The 20,174-nt window shown below is 42.5% G+C and overlaps 3 protein-coding genes across 9 annotated transcripts; 2 read left to right on the top strand and 1 right to left on the bottom strand.

The window, feature by feature from the left end:
• The first annotated feature begins 1,623 nt into the window (after positions 1–1,623).
• arhgef2 (rho/rac guanine nucleotide exchange factor (GEF) 2) lies at positions 1,624–13,022 on the top strand. 3 transcript variants are annotated; one of them, XM_058647187.1, is made up of 23 exons: positions 1,624–1,872; positions 4,900–5,062; positions 5,464–5,531; positions 5,892–5,955; positions 6,057–6,186; positions 6,362–6,465; positions 6,551–6,694; positions 6,923–7,173; positions 7,320–7,445; positions 7,684–7,801; positions 7,895–8,146; positions 8,236–8,312; positions 8,614–8,786; positions 9,012–9,079; positions 9,253–9,453; positions 9,592–9,657; positions 9,808–9,851; positions 9,965–10,006; positions 10,143–10,193; positions 10,425–10,703; positions 10,788–10,947; positions 11,053–11,119; positions 12,194–13,022. In XM_058647187.1, exons 1-22 carry the CDS (start codon positions 1,816–1,818, stop codon positions 11,100–11,102), a joined length of 2,688 nt encoding a protein of 895 aa, XP_058503170.1. In that variant the 5' UTR covers positions 1,624–1,815; the 3' UTR covers positions 11,103–11,119; positions 12,194–13,022. The 3 variants fall into 3 exon arrangements, with proteins under 3 accessions (XP_058503170.1, XP_058503169.1, XP_058503171.1); XM_058647186.1 differs by having other exon boundaries at positions 11,053–13,022; XM_058647188.1 differs by having other exon boundaries at positions 1,625–1,872; positions 10,791–10,947; positions 11,053–13,022.
• Positions 13,023–13,175: 153 nt separating this feature from the next.
• On the top strand, positions 13,176–18,251 carry LOC131471009 (tropomyosin alpha-4 chain-like). Of its 4 annotated transcripts, none has more exons than XM_058647189.1 (9): positions 13,176–13,431; positions 13,959–14,108; positions 14,574–14,707; positions 15,072–15,189; positions 15,481–15,551; positions 16,508–16,583; positions 17,365–17,427; positions 17,506–17,575; positions 17,657–18,251. In XM_058647189.1, the coding sequence occupies exons 2-9, from the start codon at positions 13,971–13,973 to the stop codon at positions 17,737–17,739; spliced, it is 753 nt and encodes a 250-aa protein (XP_058503172.1). In that variant the 5' UTR covers positions 13,176–13,431; positions 13,959–13,970; the 3' UTR covers positions 17,740–18,251. The 4 variants fall into 4 exon arrangements, with proteins under 4 accessions (XP_058503172.1, XP_058503174.1, XP_058503175.1 ...); XM_058647191.1 differs by having other exon boundaries at positions 13,956–14,108; XM_058647192.1 differs by having other exon boundaries at positions 13,178–13,318.
• Positions 18,242–20,136, bottom strand: pmvk (phosphomevalonate kinase). Of its 2 annotated transcripts, none has more exons than XM_058647195.1 (5): positions 19,923–20,136; positions 19,484–19,547; positions 19,253–19,405; positions 18,748–18,873; positions 18,242–18,676 (listed from the first exon to the last, which is right to left on the bottom strand). In XM_058647195.1, exons 1-5 carry the CDS (start codon positions 20,012–20,014, stop codon positions 18,617–18,619), a joined length of 495 nt encoding a protein of 164 aa, XP_058503178.1. In that variant the 5' UTR covers positions 20,015–20,136; the 3' UTR covers positions 18,242–18,616. The 2 variants fall into 2 exon arrangements, with proteins under 2 accessions (XP_058503178.1, XP_058503177.1); XM_058647194.1 differs by having other exon boundaries at positions 18,744–18,873; positions 19,923–20,134.
• Between the last annotated feature and the right edge of the window lie 38 nt (positions 20,137–20,174).

Raw genomic sequence — 20,174 nt, 5'->3', positions numbered from 1 at the left:
GTTACATTTATAGTAAAGTTCCAGTTATAGTAAAGTTAGAGAAAAGTTACAGTTATAGTAAAGTTACATTAAATTTATAGTAAAGTTACATTTATAGTAAAGTTACAGTAAAGTTATTGTAAAGTTACAGTAAAGTTACAGTTATAGGAAAGTAACAGTAAAGTTATACTAAAGTTTCAGTTATAGTAAAGCTTCAGTAAAGTTAAAGGAAAGTTACAGTAAAGTTATAGTAAAGTTACACTTATATAAAAGTTACAGTAAAGTTATAGTAAAGTTACACTTATAGTAATGTTTCACTTACAGTAAAGTTATTGTAAAGTTACATTTATTGTAAAGGTACAATAAAGTTATAGTAAAGTTAACAGTTATAGGAAAGAAACAGTAAAGTTTCAGTAGTTACAGTAAAGTTACAGTGAAGTTATAGTAATGTTACAGTGAAGTTACAGTAATGTTAGAGTTATAGTAAAGTTAAAATAAAGTTACAGTTATAGTAAAGGTACAGTTATAGTAAAGCTTCAGTAAAGTTACAGTAAAGTTACACTTATAGAAAAGTTACAGAAAAGTTATAGTAAAGTTACAGTTATAGTAATGTTTCAGTTACAGTAAAGTTATTGTAAAGTTACATTTATTGTAAAGGTACAATAAAGTTATAGTAAAGTTAACAGTTATAGGAAAGAAACAGTAAAGTTTCAGTAGTTACAGTAAAGTTACAGTAATGTTACAGTGAAGTTACAGTAATGTTAGAGTTATAGTAAAGTTAAAATAAAGTTACAGTTATAGTAAAGTTACCATAATTTTCAGTAAAGGTACAGTTATAGTAAAGTTATAGTAAAGTTTAATTTATAGTAAAGTTACAGTAAAGTTTCAGTAAAATCCCATGTTTAAAAGTTGAATTTTTAAACCTTAAATGCCAGTTTTTAATGTTACTAACATTTCCTTTGGTTTATGTCATTGATAATGTTACACCGCCATCTGCTGGATGAGCAGGAGAATGAAATCTACATCAAACAGATAATAACATGATAACATAGATAATATAATAATGTAACTGTTTACATTACAGTGTATTTTAGTATAAATAACAGTGTCGTAATTATATTAAAAATGTATATTATAATTAATTTAACTTTTCCGTTTACGTGCGTAATGAATGTTTACAGCTGGTTGTCACAGTAACAGTTTGTCTTTATTTGTGAGATAATGATAAACATTTTATTTAAACACTGTGTTGGTAGAAATGTGTTTAAATTAAATTAGATTGAGTATTGGGATTACAGTTACAGCGGTAATCTGATTACTGCATCACTGTGGGTTTCTTTGTTTCCGTTAGAAAACACAGGGAGAGTTCGCTTCATATTGACACCAGCGTACGCCGTGAGGTGGGCGGGTACACGCGAGTAAAGCGTCATCTTTACTGTCACGTGACCTTCTGACGCTCTGCAATTGACCCTTTCATGTCACGTGACAGACTGACACGTTGTCATAGAGACTAACTCCACCCCCCATCTCGGCCAAGTCATTGCCCGGAGATCAAAACAAACGCTTCCTAACATATGCTGGGGGGCGGGGCTTGAGGTGGAAGTAGTGGTGTCAATAGTAGAGCGCGGCAGTAGCGGGCTGAGCTGTGATTGGTCAAAAGTAGAGAGAGCGGTTGTCAGTCAGACAGAAACCCCGCCCCCGAGCTTCAGAGTGAACTGCTCCTGGACCAGAACCCAACAGTCGTCCGGTTCCTCAGTGATCAGAACCAGTGATCGATGAGTGATCGATGAGTGATTGGTCGTCTTTGGCTGCGGTGTGTTTGTTTTGAGGGCGGGGATGTCCCGGTTGCTGGAGAGCAGGAGACAGGACAGGATGAAGGAAATCAACCTGAAGGTAAGAAAGAAACGCGCTTCGAGCGCGTGCACGGGGACGTTACTGATCCATACCGACGATCAGAGCGACTGATGGGACACTTTAAACGTTATACGGTCGTGTGTGTGTGTGTGTGTGTGTGTGTGTGTGTGTGTGTGTGTGTGTGTGCGCGCGCGCGTGTGACTTTCCGTTGTTCGCGTCTGTTGTCTTTGTCCGCGCGCTCACATCTGGAAAAAACGTCTGTTCCGTTACTTCGTGGAGGGAAGGTCGATCGATCATCGATACGTGATCGATCGATGATTGATTCTGTGATCGGTTCGTTTGTTTGAAGTTGGGGCAAAAACGGAAACAGTTTAGTTTACGTCAGATCATTTTCTGTGTGTGCGTGTGTGTGTGTGTGTGAGAGAGAGAGAGAGAGAGAGAGCACAGGTCTTCTCTCTCTCTCTCTCTCTCTCTGTCCGTTAACAGCAGCGTGGCCGCTTTGTCCTGCAGGAGGAAGCGAGCGGGGGAGGGGAGGCGGTGTGTGTGTGTGTGTGTGTGTGTGTGTGTGTGCTCATACAGGAAGTCAATCAATGTTGCTTGACCTCTGCAGATCTGAGCTGAAAGTTTTTCATTTTAGTTCTAATAGGAGACAGATTAAGGTAAAATATTAAGAAGAAATAAAAGGTAAAATATTAAGATGAAGGTAAAATATTAAGATAACGGTAAAATATTAAGATGAAATAAAAGGTAAAATATTAAGATGAAGGTAAAATATTAAGATGAAGGTAAAATATTAAGATAAAGGTAAAATATTAAGATAACGGTAAAATATTATGATGAAATAAAAGGTAAAATATTAAGATAAAGGTAAAATATTAAGATAAAGGTAAAATATTGAGATGAAGGTAAAATATTAAGATGAAATAAAAAGGTAAAATATTAAGATGAAGGTAAAATATTAAAAGATGGAAAAAAAGATGAAGGTAAAATATTAAGATAAAGGTAAAATATTAAGATAAAGGTAAAATATTGAGACAAAGGTAAAATATTGAGATGAAGGTAAAATATTAAGATAAAGGTAAAATATTAAGATGAAATAAAAAGGTCAACTATTAAGATGACCTCACACACGTAACACACATGTAACATTCACACACATATTTTTGGGCAACCTGTGTCCAAGTGGAAAGTGAACTTGGCTTGTAACTGTAGGGTCACTGGTTCAAGTCCCCATCAGGTCAAAAGGGCTGGGGTCTTCCTGAGTTGCTCAGGGCGCTGCTCAGTGTGGCTGCACACTGCTCCTAATTCTAGGACGGGTCAAATGCAGAGAAATTATTTCCCTAAGGGGATTAATAATGTATTTGATTTACACACACGTGGATCATCATTAAACACTTTATTGTTACAGTGTAACAGTCACTGAAGAAACATCATCGCTGTGTCTGTCTGTGTCTGTGTGTGTGTGTGTGTGTCTCATGACCCCCACACACACAGAGGTCTCTTTATTTGCTTCTATCAATGAGCTCTTTATTTTTTGATCAGCTGATCACTGAGTGTCACCAGATCACTTCACACTGATCAATACATATTTGATTTGTACAAGACACACACAGACATACACAGACACACACTGACACACATAAACATACACAGACACACACAAACATACACAGACACACATAAACATACACAGACACGCATAAACATACACAGACACACACAAACATACACAGACACACATAAACATACACAGACACACACAGACATACACAGACACACACTGACACACATAAACATACACAGACACACATAAACATACACAGACACACACAGACATACACAGACACACACTGACACACATAAACATACACAGACACACACAAACATACACAGACACACATAAACATACGCAGACACGCATAAACATACACAGACACACATAAACATACACAGACACACATAAACATACGCAGACACGCATAAACATACACAGACACACATAAACACACACAGACACACACAAACACACACAGACACACACAAACATACACAGACACACAAACATACACAGACATACACAGACACATAAACATACACAGACACACATAAACACACAGACACACACAAACATACAGACACACACAGACACATAAACATACACATAAACATACACAGACACACAAACATACACAGACACACAAACATACACAGACACACAAACATACACAGAAACACACAGACACATAAACATACACAGACACACATAAACATACACAGACACACACAAACATACACAGACACAAATAAACATACACAGACACACACAGACACAAATAAACATACACAGACACAAATAAACATACACAGACACACACAGACACACATAAACATACACACACACACACACACACACACTCTTTTCCTGTCCCTCCCAGTTTTGAGCAGAAGTGTAAAAAAGAGCTGTGTGTTGCGTGTGTTATTTGTATGTGTGTGTTACGTGTGTGTGTGTGTGTGTGTGTGTGTAAAAAAAGAGAAGCTCAAACAGAAACAAACGTCTTCTGTCTTTAGTTAAAGGCACAGTTCAGGCTTTTTGAAGTGAAGTTAAAAGATGCACTGACACAGACACTGACTTTGTCCACAGACACAAGGAAAAACACATTTTATTCACTTAACAAAAGACGTGTCATAAAATCAGTTTAAGTCTCTGATATCTTTAAGGACACAATCACGTCTTTATCTCACTGTTAGACACACCTTTGTAAAGCACAAACCTCACAGAGAAAATCAGTGATCTGCTGGTCCTCTGCTGCCTCGTGTGGTCACTTTTCAAACACTGAAGTGACAAAATAAGACATTTGAAGTTAGTGACTACATTTCTTTCCATCAGTGGATCAACAACTCCTGTGTGCTGTGGTGTTTAAATCACTGATTTGCTCTGAGTGAGTCAGAGGACGATGTTTTGTTTTGTGCGTGAACATCATTAGCATTACTTAGCTCGTGTTAGCGCAGGTCACAAAAACATTCCTTCACAGCTTGATTTTCATGTGTGTGTGTGTGTGTGTTCAGAACAAGGAGAAGGAGCGACTGAAGGAGAGAGAGAAGGAGGCGAGAGAGAGAGAGGCGAGGTCCAGTAACGGTCACCTGTTCACGTCACTGACCGTGTCGTCCACCACACTGTGTTCATCCTGCAACAGGAGCATCACAGCCAAGGAGGCGCTCAGCTGCCCAGGTATTTATCTCTATATTTATATACTGTATAAAATATATAACGTGTCTCTATCTCTATATTTATATACTTAATAAAATATATAAAGTGTCTCTATTTATATACTTAATAAAATATATAAAGTGTCTCTATTTATATACTTAATAAAATATATAAAGTGTCTCTATTTATATATAATTTGTAAAATATATAAAGTTTTTAAAGTGTGTATATACTTTTTACACTTTGTAAAATATTAAGTTCATGACAAACCACAGGCCGTGTGAACATCCCTGATGTAGATGTAAATATAAATATATATTGAATGTTGACTGAATGTTTAATGCAACATTTGTAGATGACATCGCAACAATAACTGTCTGTCTGTGTCTGTGTCTCTGTCTGTGTCTCTGTCTCTCTCTCAGCCTGTAATGTCACCATCCATAATCGCTGCAGAGACAGCTTGGCGAGCTGTGCCAAGATGAAACAGAGGGTGAGACCTGCCTGTCTGTCCGACTGCATGTCTGCCTGCCTGCATGTTTGCCTGCCTGCCTGCATGTCTGTCTATCTGCCTGTCTGCCTGTGTGTCTGTCTGCCTGCATGTATGTCTGTCTGCATGTCTGCCTGCCTGCCTGTCTGCCTGCCTGTCTGTCTGCAAAGTACAGGTAAAGATGTCTTGTGTTAATGTATTCCTTATTTTTTGCCCATAATATGAATTTAATTCAAGTGACTGTTAAAAGTCAGGGGTCAGAGGTCGACATAAAAGTGACACTGATTTATAGTGAACCACAGAGTCTACCCTAACGCTGTCTGTCTGTCTGTCTGTCTGTCCGTCTGTCCGTCCGTCCAACAGCAACAGAAGTTGTCTCTGGTCAGAAACAGTTCAGCCCTGCAGAACGTCCACCTCAGGACCAAGAGTAAGTTCACCTGTCTGTCTCCCTCCCTCCCTGGCTGTCTCTCTCTACGTGTCTGTCTCTCTGTACCCATTTATCTGTACCTGTCTGTCTGTCTGTCTCAGCTCCGACGATAAAGGAACGTCCCAGTTCTGCGATCTATCCGTCCGATCTTCGCCAGTCTTTTCTCGGGTCCAGACGAGTTCGCTCTGGTCTGTCTCTCGCTAAGAGCGTCTCCACCAATAACATCTCAGGGTAAGACTGAGGTTCAGTTGCCATGGTAACAGTGTGTTTAATTCAGCAGGAAAAATCGATATTTTTTCTATTCATGGTCTAGTCATGAATAATATAATAATTACATATGTACCTGTCTATCTGTCTGTCTGTACCTGTCTGTCTGTCTGTCTGTACCTGCCTGTCTGTCTCTCAGGGGGATTGATGACTCTGCAGGTCTCAGGAGAATCCTGTCTCACTCCACTGAGTCGTTGAACTTCAGGAGCAGAACTTTGTCCATGGAGTCTCTGACTGACGAGGGTTTGTTAGTTACTGCTGTTGATCAATTATTGATTTATTTATCAATAATATGACGTCACATGATTGTTGTTTTGTGTGGGTGCAGGTGAGTGGTGGTGGAGCCCCCTGCTGGAGCAGCTGCAGGATGAAGGCAGCTGTGTTCAGGTGGACAGCTGGAGTCTCGCTGTGGAACCAAACTTCCTGCAGACGCTTCACAAAGACGTGATCCGACGACAGGACGTTATCTATGGTAACATCATGACCACGCCCACCCACACTGTCTGACCACGCCACATATACTATATGACCACACCCACCCACACTGACCTTTCCCACATTTTTCACGGTGATGTCACGGTAATGTTACAGTGACGTCATGGTGATGTCACAATGATGTCACGTGATGTTACGGTGACGTTGCGGTGATGTCACGTTGATGTTACGGTGTCTGATCTATGGTGTCTGATCTATGTCTCAGAGCTCATACAGACGGAGTTCCACCACGTGCGGACACTGCGGATCATGGAGGGCGTGTACAGGAGGGGGATGCAGGAGGAGGTGCTGTTGGAGGCCGGTGTCGTCCACAGTATCTTCCCCTGTCTTGACCAGATGCTGGAGTTTCATGCTAACTTCCTGTCTCAGCTGCTGGTCCTCAGGAAGGAGGGACTGGTGGACGGGAGTTCCACCAACTTCACCGTCCACAGAATTGGAGACTTGCTGCTCAGACAGGTACGACCTTAAAGGTGTCAAAGGTCACGCACTGAGGTCTTCACCAGATGTTCCTCTGACCACAGTGAAAGAGAAATAAAGACTATCATGAAACGTCTGAACATGACTGTGTATGTGTGTGTACGTGTGTGTATGTGTGTGTGTAGTTTTCAGGTCAGTGTGCAGACGACATGAAGAAACTCTACTCTCAGTTCTGCAGTCGTCATCCCAAAGCTGTGAAACTCTACAAAGAAGTTATGGCTCGTGACCGAAGACTGCAGCAGTTCGTCAGAGTAAGCAGCAGAACCAGGACCTGGACCGGGACTTCATAGATCAGGATCTGTTAGTCTAGTCTTGAACCTAATCTGTGGGCTGATCATGGCCTGGTAGTTTTGACTGATCCAGTTTTTTGTTGTGAAAGCTAATCTGTGTTCAGGTTTAAACTCTGGTTTAAGTTCAGGTTTGAGGTCAGGTTTAAGTTCAGGGTTAAACTGGATCAATGCTTGTCTCAGAAGACATTTCTGTGTGCAGCGCGTCTGTCGTGGGCCTCTGCTGCGTCGTCATGGTGTCCAGGAATGTATCCTGCTGGTGACACAACGAATCACAAAGTATCCGGTCCTCATCCAACGAATCCTCGACTACACCAGAGGTAATCTCTGACCTTTTCATCTCTAATCTTCGATGACCTTTGACCTCTGATTTAACTTTTGCTGACCTCTAATTTGACATCTTCTGACCTCAGACACTGAGGGGGAGGAGTTTCAGACCCTCAGTAGAGCGCTGCAGCGTCTGAAGGAGCTGATAAGCTCTGTGGATCAGGAGGTTCTGGAGCTGGACCAAACCAGAAGGCTGCAGGAGATCCAAGCCCGTCTGGACCCGCGGGCTCAAGCTGAGGTTCGAGGTGGAGAAGTGTTTAGAGGAGGAGAACTGCTACGGAGGAGGCTCCTCCATGAGGGAGCGCTCCTCTGGAAGGTCCAGGGCTCTAGGATGAAAGGTCTCACCTTATTATCTGTTCACACATTCATTGATTCACCCATTCACCCATGCACCCATTCATCTGTTTACCTGTTCCCTATTGTCCAGATGTCCAGGTCCTGTTGATGTCAGATATCCTGGTTTTTCTTCAAGAGAAGGATCAAAAGTTCACATTTGCATCACTGGTAAGTTCTGTTCACATCTGTTCAGTCCTGTTCACACCCGTTCACACCTATTCACATCTGTTCAGTCCTGTTCACACCCGTTCACACCTATTCACATCTGTTCAGTCCTGTTCACACCCGTTCACACCTATTCACATCTGTTCAGTCCTGTTCACACCTATTCACATCTGTTCAGTCCTGTTCACACCTATCACACCCGTTCACACCTGTACACACTTGAGTCCCTGAAGCCCTGCCCCCACCCAAAACAACTCTCCCCACCATGATGCTAAAGCTCCCTCTGTCTGTGGGTCTGTGTCAGGACAAGTCTCCGGTTGTCTCTTTGACGAACCTGATAGTCAGAGATATAGCCAATCAAGAGCGAGGGATGTACCTGATCAGCGCGTCCACACCTCCAGAGATGTACGAACTGTATGCATCATCAAAAGAGGACCGTCGCACCTGGATGACACGGATTCAGCAGGCTGCTCTCAGGTCAGTACTGCATTCTGTAGGTCATTCTGTGTAGTACAGTGTGTAGTATAGTGTGTAGTACATTATGTAGTACAGTGTGTAGTATAGTGTGTAGTACATTATGTAGTACAGTGTGTAGTATAGTGTGTAGTACATTATGTAGTACAGTGTGTAGTACATTATGTAGTAGAGTGTGTAGTATAGTGTGTATATCTCAGTATTGTGTTTTGTGTGTGTATTGTGCAGTTGTCCGTCCAGAGAAGAGTTTCCTCTCATCGAGACTGAAGATAAAGCTTTACTGCGACGTCTCAGAGGTACTGCACCTCCTGCTGCACCTCCTCCTTCTACTGCACATCTGCACCTTCTTCTTCACCTCCTCCTTCTACTGCATGTCTCTCTGCACCACCTCTTCTTACACATGTTTCAAATCTAATGCAGTTTGTCTCTCCTCTTCTCTTGTTCCTCATCTCTCTTCTCCTCCTCTCAGCTGACATCCAGCAGAAGGACAGGGAGGTGCTGGAGCTCCTGCAGGAGCGCGTGACACTGTTTTCTGACCTAATGGAAGCAACAGGCAGAGAAGAAACACAAGGACGTGAGGAGGTGAGCGCCTCCTGCAGGAACCTGTTCAGGGCCAACACTCCTCATGCTCCTCAGGCTGAGCCACTCCTCACTGCTGCCATTACTGAAGGTACAGTTAACTGATGATGGTGATGATGATGATGATGATGGTGATGATGGTGATGATGGGGATGATGATGGTGGTGATGATGATGATGATGATGGTGGTGATGAAGTTGATGGTGATGATGATGTCATTGTTTGTCAGTTGATAAGCTGATGGAGCTGCTCTTCGTCCCTCGGTCTTCTGTTACCAACAGTAACCAGCAACTCAGTGAGTCATTAAATTATCATATTTACATCCAAAAATTTGAGTGAGTGAGTGATTGATTGATTGATTGATTGATTGATTGATTGATTGATTGATTGATTGATTGATTGATTGATTGATTGATTGATTGATTGATTGATTGATTGATTTCAGACGGAGACTCTCAGAAGTCCAATGGGCTGTTCAAAGAACCGAAGGTAAAAATGATATTGAAAACAGAAAATAAAACAAGTCTTTTTAATGAAACAGTTTCTCATATTGTGAAGACAACAGCTGATGTTTGTTGTTTGTTGTTTATTTTGTTCCTCAGGACACAAACGGGAACCAGCTGCAGCAACAAACTTTGAACAAGGTAACAAACACTTCCTGTTTCCTGATTCTCTGCTTCAGCCTCAATCAAATCAAACAAGAATATTCTTAGAATTGTTACAGATCGACGATGTTTAGTTTTTAGTTTCAGTTTAACAGCTCGTTTTCCTTTTACACAGAAGGTTTGTCAGCGTTTGGTTCATCTGAGTCTCAAGCTTCACGCACTGCAGGTGAATCATTACTACTGTCTCTATTTATTATTTATTAATGATGCAAAGGTGCGATTGTTGCACGTTGAGTCGATGGACTGTATTTGTGTTCATCGACCTCAACATAACTAATTATTATTTGTATTATTTACTAGTTATCATTAGTGTTTGTTGTGCACAATCACTGATCACTTACATAATCAATTTATTCCTATAATAACGATGAAAATCACTCACTGACTCCATCCCCAGGCTGCTGTGATTCGTCAGGACTCAATCCTGGAACTGTCAACCACCTCCACCACCCAAGGCTCCACGCCCAGTCCACAGTCCGGCCCCCGTTTTAGTCGGTCAGTGTCGCGGGATACAGGATTGGACAGTAGCGGGGAGGTAGTGTTGCTACGGCAACAAGTAGACGTCTTACAAGAAGAATTGACACGGCTGCGTCTGAGGGGGGCCAGGAAGGAGGCGGAGCCTGGTGGCAAAAGGAGGGGTAATGTAGAGGTCAATGATGTCATCAGAGAGGAACAGGTGGGTGGAGTCTAAGTGTCTGATTGAATCAAAGTTCATGTAAGGTGCTCAAGAAACTAAGCTAATCACAGGTGTATTTGTCAGCAGGTGAGCAAGAGGCGTGGCAGCAAGGAACTAGAGCCCCGCCCCCTTATACCATTGGTCAGTCAGGATCCAGTTAGCCAATTAGATGGCGTCCAGGAAGAAAACAAGGAGGTGGAGGATGAACTGATGAAGATCTCACCCCGCTCTGACAGTCCCAGAGGTCAGTATGTAATCATCTGTAATCAGTAACTGTAATCAATTATCAACTGTGAAGCATTTTTGTAAACAATTGTTTTATTGTTACCATGGCAACCTCTGACCACAGACCTGCAGGACATCCCTGAGGAGAGCGAATGTGGAGCTGATCCCAGTTAATGTCAACGTCTACCCAGGTCTGGAACTCTGCTGATGATGTCACACACTGTGATGATGTCACACACTGTGATGTCATTTCCTGTTTTACGCTTTTGATCTCAACTGTTGTCTTTAAAATATATGAAGTAACCTGTAACCTGTAAAGACCTGTTTACATCATCACATGAGCTGGAACCACACCCACATGCCCTGGAATGGGTGTGGCTTATGGAAGGTGCTGGTCTTTCTGAGTGGAGGTCTAGACTATTTGATTCGTAATCTGACTCTTTGATTCTGACTCGTTGACTATTTTAATCTAATGTCAAGGCTCAGAATTGTAACCAATTTGTTTAAAACAGACCGAAACTAAAAAATAAATGTTTTTACACACCAGACGCGTTGTGCAGCCTCCCATGCACATCAAGCACACACACAGTAGCTCAGAGTGAACGTTGGTAAAAACTATTTTGAAGCTTGATTTACCAACACCATCACTCGACAACACTCGTTATGATTGTTTCAACAACTGTACACCATCGACAACACTCGTTCTGGTTGTTACGGCGACTGTACACCATCGACAACACTCGTTCTGATTGTTACGACGGCTGTTCACCATCGACAACACTCGTTCTGATTGTTACGACGGCTGTTCATCATCGACAACACTCGTTCTGATTGTTACGACGACTGTACACCAACGGCAACACTCGTTCTGATTGTTACGACGACTGTTCACCATCGACAACACTCGTTCTGATTGTTACGACGACTGTTCACCATCGACAACACTCGTTCTGATTGTTACGACGACTGTTCACCATCGACAACACTCGTTCTGATTGTTACGACGACTGTACACCATCGGCAACACTCGTGCTGATAGTTACGACGACTGTACACCGACAACACTTGTTTGCTTACAAAAAAATTTGTCCTGTGTGCAAAGGCCATTAGACACACACACTACACTTCCCAGAATGCCTTTGGATGCTCTTTGGGATAGTTGGTAAACACAGTGATGTGTTATATTTTATTGTACTTTGTGAGTTTGTGTTTCTGTGAAATCAAACCAAAACGCTGTTTGACATTTGTGTTTTTCAATGATTCAGGTTTGTTCAAACTGAACGTGATGCTGATTATTTCCATGTCCAGGTGACATCCCAGGTAAACCTGCCTGAACTGGAGGAGGGTGGGGTTAGATATTATGAAACAAAAGCTGTTTATTTTCTGAAGGACGTTTGACGTCACCACTGAATAGCTCCTGTTAGCATGTTAGCATGTTTACAGATTGTTGCTGTTGTTACTGATCATGTTTGAGTTTCACGGAAAGAAACGTACTCGATGAATTGTGTTGCCATGGACACGGTCACGGTCAAGGACACTGAAATCATGGACACAGTTACACGTTTTCTGTGTGCATGCTCTGTCTTTATTTCTGTCTCTATCTATGTGTGTGTCTCTCTCTCTCTCTCACACACACACACAGCTGTGTGATCAATAAAACAACGAACTCTTGGACGTTTTCAGATGAAATCGTGTTTTATGACCTGATTCAGCTGCAGTTTGTGAACTCAGTGTTTTCAGGTGTTGTTATATCATGTGATCGACCTGCAGGTGAAACTGCGTGAACAGAAGTGACGCTGATTTTTATTTGATCTTTTTAAACTGCAGAAACTTTAAAGTGACATTTGTGAAATTGTTTTGTATAAAGATTTGAAAAGAAAAGTGTATATAATGTTTTTTATGCTCGCTGTGTATGTTTGCTCTTTATTAAAATAATCATCTGAAATGTGTTTGTTATAAATCATAATGATCAATGATGATCACTGACTGTATATGAAGATGATCAATAATGTGCCAGTAGGGGGCAGCATTACACCTCTCATATAAATACACAATTCACCTGTGAAACAAATTAAAATTCTTAAGAGTGCACTGCTTGATGTCTACACTGTGATGTCTCCACTATATATATATAAATATATATGTATGTATGTAGTTTATGTATGTATACATACATAAACGTCTGAGGTTTTATTTTGACAATTACTTTTACGTCACTTCCTGTGGAGGGAACTTAACCCGGAAAAGGGAGTTATTCAGTTATTCAGAGTTGGGAGTTGTCTCTCTATGAGGAAGCAGCAGAGACTAGAACCCGAACTACGACTGTCTGGACCAGAACACTCAGACACGTTGATAAAAGTTCGCGAGTGTTTTTCGCACGGGATTTAAAGGTGAATTAAAACGACAGTGGCAGCAGCTCCGCTCTGTTAGCCGTACGTCGCTAACGGCTAAGCTACTTCAGACCGGGAAGTAACGGAAGTGTTTTATTTTATTTTTTTTACAGGTGAGAAAATAACTTAAACTGTGCTAACTCTCAGCTCTGCTAATATGCTAACGTGATGTCAGGCTAACAGGGCGGTGGTCCGCTGTTAGCACCAAAAGCTAACATGCTAACTGCGAGCAACAAGCAGCCACGTAGAAAAGTTTTTATGATTTGACTCCAACATTAACATAGGTGACTTTTATAACTTTATAAGATATTTACACAGGTACTTATTAAAACTTTAGTGAGTATGTTAATGTTTGTGTTTGGGGAGACATTTACTCACAGAGTATTCTCAGCTTCCACTGTGTTTGTCATACTTATTGCACTTTGTAAGATAATACACTGCCACCAACTGGTGAATTAAAATGTGTCAGAAAATTAAACAAAGACCATTTAACAATGTTGTCATTGTTGAAAAAAAAAAAGTGATTAATGTGACCTCTGATCTAAAGTGAAGCAGAAGAAACACAGATGTGTTCACAGGCTCTTCTAAGAGTGGACGGATGAATTCACACGTTCACCTGCTGTTTATGATGTTGTAGAAGAAGAAGAAGAAGATGATGAGTGGAGGATTGAACAGCATCGATGCCGTGAAGAAGAAGATTAAAGTTCTTCAGGACCAGGCAGAGGAGGCTGAGGAGAGGGCGGAGAGACTGCAGAGGGAGGTGGAGAAGGAGAGGAAGACCAGAGAGGAGGTACACACACGCACGTACATACAGTACATACATATGTACATACTAGAGCTGCAACTAACGATTCTTTTCATAATCGATTAATCTGTGGGTCCATAAAATATCAGAAAACCTTAAAAAATGTTGATCGGTATTCGTCAAAAAAATGATGATGTTCTTAAATGTCTTGTTTTGTCCACAAACCAAAATGATTTCTTTGTTATCCAGAGCAAAGAAATGAAGAAAATACTCACATTTAAGAAGTTTAAATAATCAGAAATCTTGTTTTAATCATGAAAAAAGCTTCAAACAGATTCATCGGTTATCAAAATAGTTGTTGGTTAATTTAGTAATCGATGATTAATCGATTTATTGTTTCAGCTCTAATACATACACACACATACATACATACACACGACACAAACACACCTACCTACACACTACCTCTGATATTTGACCTCTGACCCTCATCCCTGTGTTGTGTTGTAGGCGGAGTCAGATGTTTCGTCTCTGACTCGTCATCTTCAGAACATTGAAGACGATCTGGACCAAGTTCAGGAGAGACTTGAGACCTCTCTACAGAAACTGAACGAGGTGGAGAGAGTCGCTGACGAGAGCGAGAGGTCTGTCTGTCTGTCACTCGTCTGTCTGTCTGTCACTCGTCTGTCTGTCTGTCACTCGCATTACATTACATGTCATTTAGCAGATGCTTTTATCCAAAGTGACTTAAGTGCATTTAAGTTTTTTTTACATTTGGGTACAAACAAGAGCTAGAAGTAAGTAAGTGCTTCAAGTAATTCAAACTATAAAGTGCTAGTCATAAGTGCGATGTATAAGTAAGTACTTGTTTTTTTGTCATCGTTGTCGTCAGTCGAGGTAGTCAAAAGAAATGTGTTTTTAGTCGGCGGCGGAAGATGTGGAGGCTTTCTGCTGTCCGGATGTCTCACTCACCTGTCTGTCTGTGTCACTCACCTGTCTGTCTTTAAGAGGGAAGAAGGTCATAGAGAACAGAGCTCTAAAGGACGAGGAGAAGTTGGAGCAGCTCAAATCTCAAGTGGGAGAAGCCAAACAAATTGCTGAGGAGGCGGACCAGAAATATGAGGAGGTACACACACACACACACATGCATGCACGAACACACACACACACAGTCTTACATGCACACACACATCTCCAGGGACCTGGTCCTCATTCATAAAAAGTTTCCACAGATCCTTGAAATCCTTGAAAGTTTGTGAATTTTAATAAAAATTCAAGGCCCTTGAAAGGTTTTTGAAAATGGCCCTAAATAGACATGGGTCATTGAAAGGGCTTGAGTTAAGTGAATATGATATAAATATTCACATTAGTGTGTGTGTGTGTTTGTAATATAATATGTATGTATTTGAATTGACAGGTGGCTCGAAAGGTGGTGATGGTTGAAGGAGAACTGGAGCGAGCTGAATGCAGAGCAGAGCAGGCTGAAAGGTGTGACACACACACACACACACACACACACACTAATGGTGTATTTCCACCGGCTCGCCTCGGCACGGCACGATTAGGTCGCATCTCCACTACAAAAAAGTACCTACTTAACGTGACTGCACGGCTGAGTGAAACTGTGGTGACTTTGTTTGATACGACACACACACACACACACACACACACACGAGTGACTAGTGACTTTACACCAGACTCCTGTAGTTGTTGGAGATTAACCCACGTTTTTAGGACTGTATAGTAGTTTTAAGTGATCTACAGTTCAGCACTGTTCGGCTTGATTTGTGTGTGGGACGTCTCTTCCTGTGGCGGCCCTCTGGCCAGTCAATGGCCGGCAGTGTGACCAATCATTGCATAGTACCTACTTAGCACGCTTTTGGAACCTCGCCTGAGCAGGTACTAAAAATAGTACCTGGTACCAGGTACTATGCTAGTTGAAACGCTGCTTTCCTCAACCGTGGCGTGGCGAGCCGGTGGAAATGTGCCATAACACACAGCTGAGCAGGCTGAGAGGTGTGACACACACACACACACACACACACACTAATGGCGTGTTTCCACTGGCTATACTCGCCTCGTCACACCACAGGTAAGTTGCATTTCCTCTAGCATAGTACCTGCTCAGCGTGCTCCGAACCTCGCCAGAGCAGGTACCTTGTGTGATGTCGTATGTAATTGATGTGAAAACTTAATTTGTTTGACTGACGACATCAGTGTGATGTCACTGTTGTTAGTGATGTCCACGTTACAGCTGCATCATCTTTCTCCTTTCTGTTTGTTTCCACACCTGTCTCTGTCTCCACACCTGTCCTCCTGACCTCAGTGACCTTTAACCTTGGGCCTTTACATGCTCCTGTTGGCATGACACAAACATACACACATGCACTCACTTGACAGATTCTGACCCCTCCCTTCTCTGTTATGTGACCTTTGACCTGCAGCAAATGTCGAGAGATGGAGGAGGAGCTGAAAACTGTTTTCTCTGGTTCAAAGTCTCTGGATGCCCAGGCTGAGAAGGTAGGGGGTGGAGTTTTTCATATGATGGGGAGGTGTGGCTGTGGGGTCAGGTTTAAGTAATCCAGATCAATCCAATTTAATCTGCAAAATGGGGAACATGGTGAACAGTGAACAGTGAACAGTGAAACCACTGCTCAGCACTATGTGAACTGGAAATCTAAAACGTAAATAATAAAAATGGTCTCCGACTGTTCCCCACTCACTACAGTCAGACTGTTCCCCGACGACTATAGTCAGACTGTTCCCCGCGCACTACAGTCAGACTGTTCCCCGACTACTACAGTCAGACTGTTCCCCGCTCACTACAGCCAGACAATTCCCCGCTCACTACAGTCAGACTGTTCCCCGACTACTACAGTCAGACTGTTCCCCGCTCACTACAGCCAGACAATTCCCCGCTCACTACAGCCAGACTGTTCCCCGCTCACTACAGTCAGACTGTTCCCCGCTCACTACAGTCAGACTGTTCCCCGACTACTACAGTCAGTCGTTCACTACAGACTGTTCCCCGTTCACTACAGTCGGACTGTTCCCCGCTCACTACAGTCAGACTGTGTCACTACAGTCAGTCAGACTGTGTCACTACAGTCAGACTGTTCCCCGTTCACTACAGTCAGTCAGTCAGACTGTGTCACTACAGTCAGACTGTTCCCGACTACTACAGTCAGTCAGACTGTGTCACTACAGTCTGACTGTTCCCGACTACTACAGCCAGTCGTTCACTACAGTCAGTCAGTCAGACAGACTGTGTGTCTGTTCTAAACAACTGTCTTTCTCTCAGTATAATCAAAAGGAAGACCGGTATGAGGAGGAGATCAAGATCCTGAGTGAGAAACTCCAGCAGGTGAGACAGAATATTCACCTGTCTTGCACCATTTCTGTCTCACTTGTCTCATCACCTGTGTCTCACCTGTGTCTCCAGGCTGAGATAAGAGCAGAGAATGCTGAGGGTTCCGTCTCCAAACTGGAGAGAAAAAGTGACAAACTGGAAGGTATGCAGACATTAAGTGGGCGGAGTTTGTTTATGTGCCGATTCAGTCACATGACTGTGTGTGTGTGTGTGTGTGTTTTAGATGACTTGACTTCGATCAGAAATGCAAACATGGAGCTTCAGGCGAATCTGCACCAGACGATGGAGGACCTGAACTCCTGCTGAAGCCCCACCTCTTCTTCACTCCTCTCCTCCCCAGTAATGTGGCCAAAACGTTCCTGTTACTCGTCAGCACCCCCTGCTGCTGAGCTACTGCTAACACTAAACCCCCCCCCCCCCCCCCGCACTCCTCTTCATTTCTTTTACATTCCTTCTTTGAGCATTTATTCACATTTTCAGGGTTGCTTTACTTTACTTAACCACGCCTCTACATTCTCCACCCCCTTCAGTATTACATGAGAATTTTTTTTTATAGCCGGTGACTAATCAAACATTCCTCTATTAATAACAAAGTACTAATGGTTTTCTTTGTGTCATTTGCTACAGCAATGATTAATGACCAATCACTTTAATTGATATATATTTAGTTTTTTTGTGGGTGTGATCTAAGGTAGCCAGTCAGAGTAAGGCATTGTGCTGCCATATATGGAAACCCTGGGGCCAAACTGGTGTGATGATGTCATCACTGTGATGTCACAAGTCATTGTAATAAATCAGGACAGATTCATCACTGCCAAGACTTTGTTTATTTCTTTGTTTTTATAAAGTTCTGTTACCAGCTATGATTATGCAAATTAGCATGATGACATGTTCCACTACAGTCCACCAAGTGGCGACAATAAAATGAAATAAACAAACGTCTGTATGTCAAAGGTTCTGTCATAAATGTGAGACGAGGGCGACAGTCCTGTACACACACACACAGGTTACAACAGTGTGTCAAACGGTTGATGGTTTGATTCCTGCTCCGTCTGTCATGGCATGAAATCGTCATTAATGTTATTGATCATTGATCAGATGTGACTCTTGCGTGACTCTTTGACCAGATTCAGGATTGGCTGCAGCTGCTCATCTAATGAGGGGGCGTCGGCCTCATTAGAGATTATCCAATCAAATTTAACACCGCTGTCCAGCCCACACTCTGACTCTGCATCATCAACACCTGCGAGAGAGAAAGAGAGCGTTAAACCACTGGACCGAGTAACCCCTCCCCCACACACACGTCTTACCAGCAGTGAAGCTCCACCCCCTCTGTGTCCTTGTCTCCTCTGAACTTTGAACTCGGACACAAAGAGTCTGTCGAGGAAACTGTGAGCGAAACCAGTGAAGGTCTGACAGCCGCCGCGCGTCACTCACCACCTGACCAATCAGAGCACAGCGTCACTCATCACATGACCAATCAGAGCACAGCGTCACTCATCACCTGACCAATCAGAGCACAGCGTCACTTATCACCTGACCAATCAGAGCACAGCGTCACTCACCACCTGACCAATCAGAGCACAGCGTCACTCATCACCTGACCAATCAGAGCACAGCGTCACTTGTCACCTGACCAATCAGAGCACAGCGTCACTCACCACCTGACCAATCAGAGCACAGCATCACTCATCACCTGACCAATCATAGCACAGCATCACTCATCACCTGACCAATCATAGCACAGCGCCACTCACCACCTGACCAATCATAGCACAGCGTCACTCATCACCTGACCAATCACAGTGTGTAAGTTTACCCAGACTGGTTGCCGTGCTCCTCTTGTTGCTAAACGACAGAAGAATCCCGGATCCTGCTGTCGTCGTTTTTCTCCCCAGCGAATCATGTCGGCACGGTAACGCTCCTTATAAGGTCCAGGACCGAGCAGCTGGTCCAGGTCCAGACCATGTTCCTGCAGTAACCATAGTGACGTCATTAGTGGTGTTGCATGGTGACATGTGGCGTGTGTGTGTGTTTGATGCAGTCTCACCTGAGCATACTGATGTTTGAGTGGACCGGACAGACGCACAACACTGCACACGTCAGCGCCTAAACTGTACAACACAAGGATTATTATGGTATGGATGCATTGTGCTGATGATTTGTTCAATTAGGTTTTGATCCAATTTGAGAAAATGTATCAAAAAGGTCTATACAGTGTATATATATATACAGGTATACATACACATATATACATGTCTATATATACATACAGTACACATGTATATGTATAGACACATATTTAATGTCAGACAAACTTTTTTGTTAATGTGAATGAAGTGCAGCTCATTTGCATATTTACCCTGGTTCAGCTTTTTAATAATACACTTTAAAACAATGATTCACTAAGAGTCACTAGAATAAATAACAAAAACAATGATTACAACAGTCGATATTAAAGATGAATAATCAATTACAGTAACACTCACCGTTCCTGTATCAGGTCCGTCACATAATCCTTTCCGGACTTCCGTTTCCCACTGAAGACCAGAACCAGTTCTGGTTCAGAGTTCTGATCCATTTCCCATCGATCACGTGCAATTGATCGATCAACACGAATCGGAAGTGTCTCAGAAAAAAGACGCCGCTAAACAAAAGTGTCGGACTTTAAAGAGAGAAACCAAGTCACGTGACACGTGTACGGATCAGGTGATATCGACACACTCTGGACTGAACTATAT

Source organism: Solea solea, chromosome 13 (assembly GCF_958295425.1).
Source record: "Solea solea chromosome 13, fSolSol10.1, whole genome shotgun sequence".
In the NCBI taxonomy this organism is placed as follows: domain Eukaryota; kingdom Metazoa; phylum Chordata; class Actinopteri; order Pleuronectiformes; family Soleidae; genus Solea; species Solea solea.
This window is presented reverse-complemented; position numbering and strand designations above follow the sequence as displayed.